General features: G+C 32.8%; 1 protein-coding gene across 4 annotated transcripts in view; it reads left to right on the top strand.

Moving 5' to 3' along the window:
• Positions 1–15,664, top strand: part of LOC124422960 — a 45,882-nt gene that overhangs the window by 25,179 nt on the left and 5,039 nt on the right. For 3 of the 4 annotated variants that reach the window (XM_046960126.1, XM_046960127.1, XM_046960128.1), the window contains 10 exons: positions 2,812–5,604; positions 12,650–12,744; positions 12,891–13,020; positions 13,162–13,265; positions 13,403–13,580; positions 13,701–13,944; positions 14,083–14,257; positions 14,343–14,469; positions 14,642–14,803; positions 14,900–14,982. In XM_046960126.1, coding sequence (XP_046816082.1) covers positions 3,301–5,604; positions 12,650–12,744; positions 12,891–13,020; positions 13,162–13,265; positions 13,403–13,580; positions 13,701–13,944; positions 14,083–14,257; positions 14,343–14,469; positions 14,642–14,803; positions 14,900–14,982 — 3,602 coding nt within the window. In that variant the 5' untranslated portion in view covers positions 2,812–3,300. Of the gene's footprint in view, positions 1–2,811; positions 5,605–12,649; positions 12,745–12,890; positions 13,021–13,161; positions 13,266–13,402; positions 13,581–13,700; positions 13,945–14,082; positions 14,258–14,342; positions 14,470–14,641; positions 14,804–14,899; positions 14,983–15,410; positions 15,450–15,664 lie in introns of all 4 variants that reach the window. The other variant, XM_046960129.1, reaches the window with a different exon arrangement.

Below are 15,664 nucleotides of genomic sequence, written 5' to 3'. Positions count from 1 at the left end.
GCTTTTTTATTTTTCTTCTTCTTCTACTTCTTCTTCTTTTATATTTACAATTTTTGTTTACGATTTCCGTCATTTGTTGGAATTTGTTACAAAAAAAAAAAAAAAAAAAAAAAAGAAAAAAAAAAGAAAAACCTATCAATCCGATCAGTTTACGGTAGTTGTTTACGATATTCATTAACGTATTCAAGTCTTCGAAGTCTCTTCGTTGGAAATAGCGGGGACGATTTTCACATGTATGCTAATCTCGTCCTCGAGAATCATGCCGAAAACGAAAAGTATAATAAACGTTTCCGTGAACGCTTGCTCGACCAAAGCTGGTAATCGGTTCGTTCGGCTCGATCGGCACCATTTACAGTATATCGATATTCGCTCAACGCTATTTTTAGAGGGCCGTCTCGTATTCTAACGATGCAAACCACAAACGTGACCGAGTTACGCGACACGAGATATATATACCTATATATTACATGTAGACATATATCTATATAATATAATATTAATACACACACACACATATATATATATATATATATACACACATAAAACATATATAAAATTGAGTGGTGCGACACGGTTCGACGACATTTAGGTCGCGTTACGAATTGGTTATCAGCTGTTATGCTTATGCGGATTTATCAAACGAATCATGAACGTCGACTAGTCAAAAAATTTTTCCTCAAATCTTCTTATCGTTAATAATTCTAATCAGACTGAATATCCTTTATTAATAAACATGATAGTAAGTATTAATCTTTGAAACGAGTTAATTATGCAATAAGTTTTGTGAACGATAATAACGTTTCGCAGAAACATAATTTCAGGGTCATAATAAGAGATTGCGTTTTTATCGATTGTTATTAATATGACGGGATCAAATTTTCTTTAAAATCTGCCAACTTTATGTTTGGTACCGACCCAATGGTCCAACTCTTTAAATTTTCGCATGAATATACTGCTTATATGTATGCACATACATAAATATATTTGTATATCTCTCCCGCCATATATATACATAAATATATATATATATATTTATAAGAGATTCTCTTTGCGGTCATGTCGAATAATCGAGTTTATATTTGGCTTCTATTTATTCGCATCAGTATTTTTAAACATTTGATCAGTATTTTAAATAAATGTGATCAGTACTTATAATAAAATATCAGTAGATACGTAATATATGTGATGCAACCCCCTAATGCGACCTTGACGCTTAATTATTTATACTGACTAAAATATTCATATATAGTGATCATTTATTTTATATACCTGTCATGACTTTTTTTTTCATCTTCTTTTCCTCTAATTAAATTTTATTCTTTTTTCATTAATATACTTTATAATTAATTAATAAAAATATTGATCGAATATATGAAAGTATTTATACTTCGGCACATGCGAGTATATACACACATATGTCAACTATGACCTTCGTTTATATGTTAGTTATAAAGTTCATATCCCATATTGTTTTATACTTTTATATAATAGTTGATTAAGTCGATGCAATTTCATTAAGATAGTGTGTTACGTAGATATATAGTAATGACGTTACGTATTAATATTCCTGTTGCGTTATCGTCGTCATCGTCGTCGTCGTCGTCGTCGTGGTCGTCGTCGTCGTCGTTTTGTTGAATACGCGAGAGAAATTTTTTGAGAAGTTGTCGGCAAAGAACACGTGTGCGTTTTCCGTGTAATAAAGAAGCTCCAAGCGTGCACGTGTCGAACGCAAAGAAAGAAAAAGAACAAAGAAATTGCTAAGCAACTGCATAGGAATACAAATTTTTATTTATATACACTTTCTCAAAGAGAAGGTTAAATAAATAAATAAATAAATATATATATATATATATATATATATGTATGTATGTATGTATGTATGTATATATATAAATAAAAAATTATGAAAACGAGAGATCGGACCATTACATATTCTTATAATTTGATTATTTTACGTTTATAAACGTAGAGATATAATTTATTGGGTCGATATTTTTAAACATTTTTAATTTTGAGTATTTCAAATGAATAATCCAATATTTATCATAATAAAATATTTATAAGTAATACAAGTTATCAGTATTATACCGATTAATACAAAAGCTGTCAGTATTTTAATTAAAATATTTGTAAATATGATAATTCATTAATATATCTTAAAATAGATGGTCAGTATTTATAATAAATCTAGATAAAACTTTATCACTTAATTATTTATATTGACCATTTATATTACGTACCAATATTTTCTTACAAATACTGATCAAAATATTCATATATACCGATCATTTATTTTACAAAATATTTATCATTAATTAATGAATAATACTTAATAAATAAATGAGGGTTTATACATAGGTGGTAGAGGGTGGAGGTTCAGGGTGAAATTATATGCATATATGTACATACATATTATTAATATGTATTAATTAAATTGGAATCGAACGGCAAATTATTTCAGATCTATTCAAAATGAAATACATACGACTATTCGACTTTTTTTAAATTCTTTTAGAAAAATAAAGATATTACGTAAAACTAAAGAAATGATTCACCGTGAAATTTTTTCGTTTACTTATTTATAAATGCTCATTACTCAGATAGTCTCTTTAAATCGTTTGCATATCTTTCACGTTTGCGAAAAACAATTTGTTCGTACGTTAAAATTTTCTACGAAGTATTAAGAGTAATTCTTATCAAATTTATTTACATAGGAATGATCGATCAATCGCATCGCGATATCCGAAAATCGATGAAATATAATTCGATTGAAAAATCTTTCGAACTAATCGAAGCTTCGTTTTCTTTCAGATCATCAAATCGGCCGCGGAGGGATTTTATACTCTCGTTGGAGCAGAATAGTTCTTATTTATCCCCAGTGTTTTACTCGAAGAAGAGAAATGTAACCGGTCCGTGTGTTATTATTAATAGAGAGAGAGAGAGAGAGAGAGAGAGAGAGAAAGGATAAAAGTAAAACAAAAAAATAACCTAGTAAAAAAATCATTAAATTTTAATACGAGGAAAAATCATCGGTGGCTTAAGTTCGAATTTATCCTCTAAGGGATCTTAGCTTTAGCTAAGTATATAAGTGATAGTAAAAAAAAAAAAAAAAAAAAAAAAATAAATAAATAAATAAATAAATAAAAAGCCAAAAAAAGAAAACGGAGGAAAACGCGTCGAAGTTAGAACGACGCGATGAGGCGGCTACACGTAGGAGATTGTTACAGGATCACATGGACCGAGGCTCGACGTAGCTCGTGGCCGTGGAGAAGGAGATTCTCAGGTCAGTCGGCCTGAGATATGCCAGGATCGGCAACGGCTTCTCCGATAGCAACGGAAACGGCTACGGCAAGAAATCATCATCATCATCATCATCATCATCATCACCATCGGCCGGGTAGCCGGCACTTGCCGATACCGATCGAGACGATAGAACGCCGGGTTTTTGCAACCCGACGTGATCTTTTCGTTCCGGCCACGGTCGATCCTCGTCCAAGTAGGGCCGTACATTGTCCTGACTTGAACGCCTGTTTGATCAATGAATCGCGTATAGGCCTCGACGAGATTGACTGTCGTGCCGTCCATTTTGGTTACGCGATTCCCGTGAACGTAGTACCGATAAAGGAGAGTCCTAACTTGGTCGAACTTGTCCTAGATCATTCGTCGGAGTTGAGTACTAGAACGACAAGTTTTTTATTGAATCATCACCCTCAACTTCGCGAGCAACAGCGACACCAACAACAACAACAGAAACAGGAACAGGAAGAACGTGTACAGGAACAGCATTACCTCGGTTATCAGGTCGAAGAGGAATTCTTAAAAATGGCCGCAACGGCGAAACACGACCTCCGTAGAAAATTTCCTACGGAGACTTCGTCGTCCGGTGACGAAGACATAGCAGCTATCGCTAAACAAATAAGTGATCACGCCGAAGCGATATATCAGACGTGGAAAAGCCGTGGTTTAGAACCAACGGAGATTTTAAATTGTCACAGTAATGCGACGGCCGCCGACAAGTTTGGCAGTGCCCTTACACCAACCACTTCGCCCGCTAGTTCCAGTGGTAAAACCATTGAGACGTTAAACGCAACCAGCCCTAACTCGGCGGTGGATATTCTCGCTCAGACCCCGAACTTGGACAATGGTAATTTAGAAAAGCTAGTGAACAATTTCGTGGTCGAGGACAAAGCGAGAATAGCCGCTTCTAGCCAAAGATCACCCTCGAAGACTTTACCTTCTTCCATTCAATTTGCCTTGCAAAAATTTGAAAGAAATTCGACGCAGCAACAACATCAACAAACGTCGCCGCTTAAGGGCAATGGTTCTATTGGCTCGAGTAACGTAACGAAACAGAGCAATAAACAGACCAATTCGTCCCTTCATTCGCCGACCTTGTCTTTCCCTAATAAACCATCGCAAATAGTTAAACCTCAAGTTTCGACTAAGGTACCAAGTGCTCATCATCAGGAAGTCTTTCTCGAGACAATCGAAACGACATTCCCGGCAGATCTGACGCCTTCTAAGATCGTACAACAAAAGAGACCGGCCAGTACGGTAGTAATATCATCTTCTATGAACTCTAGCTTAAACTCTGACGGTGCTGGCTCGAATCCGGGCTTGACCACGTGGCCGTTGAAAAATAAATTGAGCGATGGTAAACGATCGAACGACAACAGTCCTACCTCGGGTAGGACAACGCCGACTAGCCCTCAGGATGGTAAAATCATGTCCATTGTTAAAGATTCCAGCAAAAGTTTGGTTCGTGGTCGTTCGAATCGTTTAGTCAGCGACGATGCTTTCCTCGACGAGGTGGCACGAGAAGAGGAAAGATTGATAAACGCATTGAAAACGGGTTCTGTTATAACCGAGGAACCGTCCGAGAGAACAAGCTCTTCTATATTTCAATTAGCCGCACGTCAAAAGCCAGCGATTAAAAAGGAAAAGCCTAAAGTTGAACCTGTCAAGCCAATTATTATTGGACATAATCACGAAGGAGTGACTTTGATACCGACGTCAGTCGCATTGGTTAACAATGTGACATCGTCAGTTAATACCGGCAACAATACGGAAGGAATGACCAAATCTTTGAGCAAGGACGAGCTCTCAAACATGTCTGTCGTCGATTATGCCAAAGTAAGGTATAGAGCTGCTCAACAAAACTCACCGGGTCAGCAAAGACTCGAGGAACAGAAATCGGTTGTTAACGTGGGTACAACGTACAGTGCTACGGAACAATTGGTATCGAGCGCTAGGTCAAAGTTCGAACCAGAATTACGTAAGGATAATAATAAAGAAGGGAACGTTAAGGATGACAGAGATCCTATAACATCTAGATGGGGTCCTAGAATAAATTCACCAAGGCCACGATTGGAACAAGTGCCACATCCTGAACTGACGACGCAACAGAAACAACACATAAGAGCTGCCGCAGCTACGGGTACTGGAAATAATCCGGTTAGACCATTTCTCACTAGAGGATCGGTCGCTGAACGTGTATTGATCTTCGAGAAATGTCCTAGCGAGTTATTGCTTGATAAACGAGGTCCTCGACCAGCTGGTATCGCAACGTGGAGAACTGGGCACGAGGTTCAGAGCAAGGTTCAGGTAATTAAAGGATATAATTAATCGAAAACGTCGAAGAAATTTCTTTCCTATCTTCTTCTTCTTCTTCTTTTTTTTTTTTTTTCTTTTTTTTCCTTGTATTTTTCTTTTTTCTTTTTTCTCTCTTTTTTAGACGTAAAAACGTACTTTTAACATACTCTCCATCCTTTATCTCATTGAAAAGAGAAAGAACATGTGTAATAATATATATACACGTATAAAGTTTTAGTTAAATGGTATGAAAGAGAGAAATGGTTTTACGACACGTTAGAGTCGTCCAAATTTAGATTGGAGTTTAACGAGGGATAATCTGCCACGAAAGAATTTCAACGCGTAAAAGAGAACAAAGCACCCACTACAAGGATTTTACTGTAAACGCGATTGCGTTTATGGTAACGTACCCAAAGACTTAACATACGTCCTAAACGTACACACATTTGGTATATACAGATGTATGTATATCGGATTATTAGGAATTGAATGCCTGACGAGATTTCGTGATTGAATTGAATTAACACACGATTTCCTGATTGAATTGAATTAATTCGAGTCGCCGTGTATTCAAAAAAAAAAAAAAAAAAACAAAAAAAAAAAGTAAACGAAACGTCTTGAGAAAGGATAAAAAGTAAAAAAGAAACAATCTTATTTAGCCGAAAGTAAGATTAACTGATCCATTGAGAGCCCGAGCAAAGTGCAATAAACTTTCGCCAGATGATGATTTCTCAGAATGATTCTAATTTCGTCCGTAAAAGGTTAACAAAATACATAAGAATGAAAGATGGAATGGAAAAAATCGAGATCTCTTTCTTTCAAGTATTGTTTCGTGATCAAGAAAGTTAAAGCTCTTTCTCTTTCTCTCTCTCTCTCTCTCTCTCTCTCTCTCTCTCTCTCTCTCGTTCTCTCTCTCTCTCTCTCATACTCTCATCGTCTTCTTAGTCGCATATGTATATCGCGTACGTTTTGGTCGACGTCCAAATTCCTTCTTGGCGACGACGAGGATGTTCCTTGAGCGTTCTCGACTGCTCATACTTTTTTGTTTGAAAAACGAGTTCAAGATCTTCCCAATCATGGAGGTCGTTCATATTCATATTTTCTTCTGTTTAAAAAAAAAAAAAAAAAACAAACAAAAGAAGAAGAAAAAAAGGAGAAAAAAAAAAGAAGAAAGATCAATCTCCCAAATAGATGGATGAAAATTAGTCTACTTCTTGCACGATCTTAAACAAGTTTGTATTTTTATCAAATAATACAGGCGACTTTCAATAAAAATTCCTAAGTGATATTATTAATGGAAAACAAAAATAAGAAACGAAGAAAACTATTACTTATTTTTTTTTTTTTCTTTTTTTTCTTTTCTTCTTTTGTTATAAAAAAAGTTTCTAAACGTGATATTCCAATATGAAAGCATAGATTATAACTTAAGAAGTCTCGTATATGTACAATTGATTATTAATATTCAATTAGATAGTTTTGAGCCCTATTGATTCTGTCGTACTGTTTAAAAATTTTTATAAGATACTTTCTTTTTTTAAATTAATATCATTAAAACAATTTCTATCATTTCGCATATTTCATTGATTAATATTAAGGACGATATTTAAAATGAAGAAATTAAAAATAGAAGGAATGAAAGATTAACTTTATAAATTTCTACGTATAAATATCGTTCGATACAACGAAAGACTTTGTTTCTGTACATACATATGTATTAATCTTCTCTCGAATGCGAATCAACGATCGTATGTTACCAGTAAAGCAATTTAATACGATCAACGTTGAATGCACTTAGAACAGGTAGATCATTGTTCAACGAGAACACACAAGCCTAAAAGAGAACCAGGAAAGAACGTAACGCGTGAGAGATAACATTTTCTGGCACACGTTGTTGATTGTACGTACATATGTATCTATGTATGTGTGTGTGTGTGTGTGTGTGTGTGTGTATTCCTCATGGTTTCTTGTTTCTGGCATTGGTCCAAAGCAACGAACCATCGAAACTTCGAGTTAATCGTAGTAGGATCGATTCCATTTCAAATTCGTTGGATTGCGGCTCAAGTCCATATTTTTTTATTTATTTATTTATTTTTTTTTATTTCTTGTAATCGTTTAATCTCACACAAGTTAGAAAACCGAGACGATCTTTGATTCGACAATAAATAAAATTGAAATCTATATCAAATCCCCGTCATCTAATCACTATAATCTTGTTATATGTAGTTTCTAAGCATTAGTATCTTAATTAACATATTTGTAAATTACGTACAAAGTATAATATTCGAATGATATATATATATATATATATATATATATATATATATATTATGATTAAGATAAGACGGATAGAGTCTTGTTACATGTTCAATACGAAGGAGGTTTATTCCTTATTAGACACGCCTACTATTTAACGTAACTAGGCTGTCCCATCGATCGACATAAACATATATACATATATATATATACCTACACATATATCGTTTTTAGTAGATCCTTTGAGAGGGTGAAGGAAGAGTGGGGTGAGAATATTAGAACGTAATCCTTGAGATTATTTCAAGACAAACAGAGAGAGAGAGAGAGAGAGAGAAGTAAAATAGAGTCGTGAAAGGTAAATTTATCATGTGGAAATAATTTATTTCTTATTGCTTTTAAAGTACTTTGAAAATTGATTTTACGCTTACGTTATTTATGCTTATGTTATAAATCTCATTTGACGTGACAAGATATAAAATACGCACGTACGCAAGTACGCACTTACATACACACACATACACACTGTAATATTTGTATAATACATAGATATTGACGTATGTACTTTGAAAATATGACGATGGTGACAAATTCAAAAACAATCGATCGTTCGTTAAACGAACTCTGACCATACGACTCCTTATTTGCAATAACGCGTTACTCAATGTTACAACAATGCATTGCGCCGTTTGTCGAAGAGAGGGCTTGGCTCAACGAACGTCATTGTCCGCGAGGATTATTATGTTCTTATGACGCTCGCATGTATAGAGAAGATGACGGATAGTGTATATATATATATATGTGTGTGTGTGTGTGTGTGTGTGTGTGTGTGTGTGTGTGTGTGTGTGTGTGTGTATGTATGAGAATAGAGTATAAAGATTTCCTCGAGAAGATTAGACCACAGATGATCATCTCTCGATCCTGATTAAAGAGTTTATGTTATAGAGTTTCTTTCGTAAGGATTGTTTTTAAAAGGTTAATTTATTTATTTTTTATTTATTTATTTATAGTATTTCTTTTTACGAGTAGTAACGTAGTAATATTTATTGTCGATCGTAAAGGGTTCGTTAATGGTTATTTTCAGAGAAGCTGATTTTTTTTTTTTTTTTTTTTTTTTAAGTGTTAACGCAATAATATCTATTTGTTATCGATCGTGATTTTTTTTTTTTTTTCTATTCGAGTATGTCTAATAAGAATTGTTTTCACAGAAGTTCATATTTTTATTATCATTTTATTTATTTATTTATTTATTTTTTTATATTTATTTTCTTCGATAAGTGGCAATGTAATAATATTTATTATCAATCGACACACGCATAAGAACGAGGTATTTGTTTTGACGTATGCGCGTGGGTGTGTAGTAGTAATAGTAGTAGGGACTCTTATAAACGTGGTGAAAGTATCGCCTTGTAAAGTGACTCTCCCAGGAGAGAAAAAAGAGAGAGGGAGGAGTAAAGGGGGGTAATTAGGCAAGTAATAATATTCAGAGAACTCAACGAAGTTTCGAGTAATTCATAATGTAAATTTGTTTCCTTGAAATTTAACCGCGCATTGCAATTAAAGGGTTAGAAAAAAAAAGGAAGGAAGGAAGGAAGGAAAAAAGAAAAGAAAAAGATTTAATTATTGTTAAAACGTTGATTACATTAATTAAGAGAAAATTCGTGTATTTAGCTAATTCGCGTAGAACATATTAGTGTTCCGACAGTTACTACCACTTGGGAAAAGGGTCTCTCCGCTTATAGTTAGAACGAAATGCCACGGTGAAAGTGTACGAGGAAAAAGTCACAAGCGAGTTCCACGCTTTGAACTTTGAACTGTTTCGCTTAAAACGGGCACAAACTTTTGTCCCGTAACTAGTAAATCTTACGACTAATTTCGTCGATCCTTTCGTAGAAACTATTTTCTCTTTGCAATAGAAAAACGGAGAGAGAAAGAGAGAGAGAGAGAAAGAGAAAAAGAGAGCAAAAGAGCGGATGTATTTGTTTAGACAGTTAATAGACAAAAAAGGATTAAATTTCTTGTGTACGTATATATGTGTGGATGCGTATAAATGGCTGTTATTTATTGACTCAGTATCTATTTCTAAACATTTGATCAGTATTTATAATAAAATATCAATAGGTAATATAATTTACACAACCCTGATTGCAATCCTGATACTTAATGATTTATACTGATCATTAATGTTATAAAATATTTATCATTAATTAATAAAAATACTGATCAAATAAATAATTATATGTCTTTGTGTTTGTTAAATTGTTTATTTCTTACATTCATTTATTCATTTTCTCTCTCTCTCTCTCTCTCTCTCTCTCTCTCTCTCTCTTTCTCTCTTTCTCTCTCTTTCTCCAGTCGATCGAAGAAAAAACTCGTTAAATTAATCTGAAAAGTTTCCCAGCTCGTCTATTTTTTCTTTCTTTTTTTTTTTTTTCCTTATTTTTCTTTTTTTATTTCGTTCTTTCCCCGATGACCAGTAGTAGTTTGGGCTCCGTTCTTATAGATGGAAAAGGTTCGATCTCCAGAAAAGGCGAAGAACGTAGTAGCTCTCGTACGGTTTAATTAATTTGATCGAGGAAGAAGAATGTTGCTTCGCCTGAGATCACTGTCGTCGTCGTCACTATCGTCGTTGTATTCGTCGTCATCGTCGTTCTCATCGTCGCGTCGTCATTGTCGTTGTAATCGTCGTCGTCGTAGTTGTTTATATTTGGTAGTAGCTGACTCACTTGGTTTAACTGTGAGCTTTCGTTAAGTTTAATGTTGCTCGACGGTGCAAAGAAAAAGAGAGAGAGAGAGAGAGAGAGAGAGAGAGAGAGAGAGAGAGAGAGAGAGAGAAAAGTAACATAAAGCAAATCCGACGTGAAGGATCACGGCCATAATCTTAGGGTAACACATAGGGACGTCGGTTACGCTTCGACGGAATCATCGAACCAATCAAACGTATATTAATACGTCGAAAATGGAGATTCGAGGACAAACAAATTTACGCGATATGATAATTTTCGCCAAAAGATTACTCTATCTAACATTTCGTGTGAGTCATTTTATCATATAAAAAAATAAAAAATATTTTTTACGCATTAAAAAAAATTTATAATAGATTGTGATAAATATGCTAAAAAGTAATGAGCATTTTTATCGTAATCTATTATAGTTTTATATATATATATATATATATAATATAAAATAATAATAATAATAATATTGAAGATAAAAGACTATCTGTGATAGATTAAAAGCAATATATTATGATAAAGATGTTACATTACTTTTCTATATGTATATATATTATAATAAGAACAAAAAACAAAAAGAATCTCAAGAAGGACTGTTTAATAGAAATAAATTCTAATCGATACCCAAGGCCAATAATTTATTTATCGACAAATTATCGATGTCCCTTTCTAATTACTTTAATTTAGCAGTAAAACGACGTCGATCGATAGGTGCGGTCAAACTCGTAATGTCAATTGGCAGACTGATCGACAGTATCCATGCATATAATGCAATGGACCGTGCCAAAGCCGAATTTATTATATATATATAGAGAAAGAGAGAGAGAAAGAGATAGAGAGATGTATATACATACACATATACATACATAACATACGTACATGCATACATAACTATAATGATAAGTAACATTTCTAATTACATAACTATCATATCAAAATTATAAAAATAAGTAGGAACACATTGATAATAAATTAATCTTTAAAGATTAACACATTATTATATTTAATTATTCCATTAAATGGAGACTTAAATTCGACAGTTCTTTTCTTCTTTTTTCTTTTTTTTTTTTTTTTTACTGTTCACGTCATTCCGTTTAACATAAATTTCACTAAATTAATTTCACTTTCCGTTGCGCTTCCTACTATATATTACTGTATTCACGTAACACGGTATGTTAATCGGATGACTAACGGGACAAGTTCTTCGTTCGAGATAATTTGTGAAGTGAAAAGAAGAGACATTTAAATCTCAATTTTATTACAATCAAATCTCGCTTAAAGATTTCAATTCTCGTGCGAATATAAGCACGAAGGAAAATCAGGTGGCGTATATATATATATATATATATACATAAGCACAAATCATATTATCGTTGGATCGAGTCATGATGTAACCGGTCACACGGGACCCTCGAGGTGCGGCAATGCATTAACTGGCATTGTCGGCCTCTTTGCATTCTTCGGATCCATCTTACAGCATAGCGTAACAGGATGTCGCGTCCTTGCTTCATCGTCGATATAATTACAATGGAATGTCAGTTTCGTAGAGAACCTCGAGATAGAACGATCTCTTTAAGACACAAAGCCATTCTGCGATTTAATTAAACAATCGTTTATCTTCAATCCTTAAAACATGTATTAAATTGTGTTTAATCCTTTATACAAATATAATGTACGTAACTTTAAACGTAGATATATATATATTTATTTATTTTGCATAATTTTATTTTTTAGTTCATCAATAAAAAATCTCTCATTGATATTTTCTTGCGTATCCAAAGAATTTTCTTTAAATACTGTATTGTACTATATTGTATATGTAATATAAAAAAGATATAATATAGTATACTATTATATTATATATAGTATAGCTACTTTAGTATGATTAAACTATATAAGTAGAAGTAATACTAATAATCGCATTATATAATTTTTATTTAGACAAGATAAAAAATAAGGTTACGCAAAGGGTAAACTCAACGACAACAAATTTTTTCGTTGTCTCTTCCTATAATAATCCAATATTTTTTCTCAGTTCATATTTGCTCATCGATCGATCAATTTCTTTTCAGAGTTACGTAAAGGAAAAGACCCAGCAAAAAAGTTTACCACCACACACTACTTTACAGAGGCACGTGAAGGCGAACAGAAATGTTCACATACCTAGGTATATTACTATTACTACTACTACTACTACTACTATTACTACTACTACTACTACTGCTACTACTATTCTTGGAAAATTTCAAGAAACACTTTAATCATCGACGATGCACTAGATGTTTATGCTTATACGTATATTTCTCTCTGAAGGTTCTACTTCCCTGGCGGCAAACCCACACCTCTTTCTCAACTCGAGGCTACCATTTCGAGAATTACTACGGCGTTTCAAAGTTTGCCAGGTCATCGAGCCTCTCGTGCACAATTTCACTTGATCACGAAGGTTGCTAAAGAACATGTTGAAAGAAAAAAAAAAAATAAATTAAACAAATTCAAACAAAAATAAATAAATAAATAAATAAATAAATAAATAAATAAATACTTCTATCGCGTAAATTCGTTTCATTAAAATCATTTATTTCAGGCCTGTGATCTACCTCTTTATTGGAAGGTACCACTTTTTCTTGCCGCTAACAAAGATCAGACCGAACACGTAGAGATGAACACTTTCCTTGAATTTTGGAAGGAGTAAGAAATTTTTCTTTTACGATTGCACCAACGATCAAACCGATCAACGTGTTTTCATTAAAAAAAAAAAAAAAAAAGAGAAAAAAAAGAAAAATAATAAAAATAACAATCTTGTTTTTCTTTTTTTCCTTGCACAGATTAACGAGTACTCATCATGATGCAGCTAGCAAGTTCATTAGAATCACGACGCGTGGTTTAAGAAACAACATATTACCTGAAGATTTGATACCATTGGTTCAGGATGTTGTTGAAACACATCCAGGATTAACATTTTTAAAGGAAGCTAAGGAATTTCATTCACGTTATGTTCACACGGTTTGTTATTAATTATGCCTTTTCTTTCTCGAATTTCTTTTTTTTTTTTTCGAATAATATTATCCGATGATCATGAAATGTGTTTGTATATTTTGAAAACGTATTATTAAAATCATTCAGGTAATCGCGAGGATATTTTATTGCGTCAATCGTAGCTGGAGCGGAAAAATTTCGGTAGCTGAATTACGAAGAAGTAATCTTCTAGCAGTAATAGCTGTTCTTGAACATGAAGAAGATATTAATCAGGTTACCGCTTACTTCAGTTACGAACATTTCTATGTGATTTATTGTAAGTTCTGGGAATTGGATCGCGATCATGATCTTTTCATCGATAAAATGGATCTAACGAGACACAACGATAACGGTGAGTCATTTCTCTAAGATTCTTCGATATTGAATTATATATATATATATATATATATATATATATATATATATATGTCGAATAAAGAAGAATTATGACAAAGATGCATTAACTTGTAACGTATGTTACATGTAACAGCATTATCTACGCGAATGATCGAGCGGATATTTAGCGGGGCAGTTACGAGAGGTGGTGTAAAAAGTGGGGGTGTGATTCAACAACCAGAAGATAAGATGAGTTACACGGAATTTGTATGGTTTCTTTTAAGCGAAGAGGATAAAAATCATCCAACAGCCATCGAGTATTGGTTTAGGTATAAAAATTATTGTCAATTTTTTATTTAGAGAAATATCAATGAATATATTGTTATAAGTAATTTTTATATGTATTTGAAATAGATGTATGGATCTTGACGGGGATGGTTATCTGTCCATGTTTGAATTGGAATATTTTTATGAGGAACAGTTGCATCGTATGGAAGGTATTGGACTCGAAACTTTACCCTTTGAAGATTGCCTCTGTCAGGTATATACCTTGATATTTTCTAATTTCAAATATATATATATATATATATTTATATACTTGTACATTAAAGTAGAAAATATTGATATAAACAAAAAAAAATTGTATATTAATTGGTTAAATTTTTTTTTCTTTTCTTTTCTTTTTTTCATTTTTTGTTTCTTCCTTATTTTAGATGTTAGATATGATTCATCCAGCAACACCAGGAAAAATCTCATTAAGCGATCTAAAGAAATGTAAAATGACATCGATCTTTTTTGATACTTTCTTCAATCTAGAAAAATATCTCGATCATGAACAGAGAGATCCATTTGCTTCGGCACGAGATGGTCATGAGGTAATAATTATTCTATTATAATTTTAGGATCATACACTTGGGTAATAGACATATTTAAACGTGGATATGATTAACGAAATTTTATGAATATTTTAGATGTCCGACTGGGATCGATTTGCGGCAGAAGAATATGAATTATTGGTTGCCGAAGAAAGTGGTAATGACCAAAAGGAGCAAACGTAAGTAATTCGTCCTTGATGTAACGAAATAATTTATTATTAACTATTGATATAAATTAAATCATATTTTTGGAGAAATTATTAAAAATATTTTTAATAAATTTTAAACGACATTTTACAATCCGAAATACGTATACGTGTTATTATAAAAAAAAAAGAAAAAAAAAAAAAAAAAGAATTTTACAAAAAGTTTACATTATTACGTTAGAATAATTTTAGCTTTTTCTTGAGTGCAATTCCTATGAGAAAAGTAATTTTCATAGTCGTTGAATTTTTGCTCATCCTTTATGGCATGCACAACTATCAAATTAGATTAGTTTGTTAATCAGAAAGATTTAACATAGTATTATCCGTTTTTTTTCCTCCCCTTTCAATCATAATTAAATTAAATTGTAATGACATTGGTGCGATATATGCGTTTATTGCAGGCTGTGTGATGATGAAACGTAACCATCATCTACAGCTGAGTAAGTAAATACCACAGTTGCATGCACCCGTAAAAAGATGCACGTTGGCTGATACGTACATATATAGATAACAGATTAGAAAAGATATTATAATCTGCTTCTTTATTATACGCATGAGTTTTTACAAAAAATTTTTTTTTTCTTTTTTTTTTTTTATATATAAATCAAATGAAATTGCATTATTGTCAAATAACAGTTTTTCTTTCCTATTTATG

This window comes from Vespa crabro, chromosome 3, assembly GCF_910589235.1.
Source record: "Vespa crabro chromosome 3, iyVesCrab1.2, whole genome shotgun sequence".
Taxonomy (NCBI): Eukaryota; Metazoa; Arthropoda; class Insecta; order Hymenoptera; family Vespidae; genus Vespa; species Vespa crabro.
Note: the sequence above shows the minus strand (reverse complement) of the source record. Positions and strands in the feature narration are given on the sequence as shown.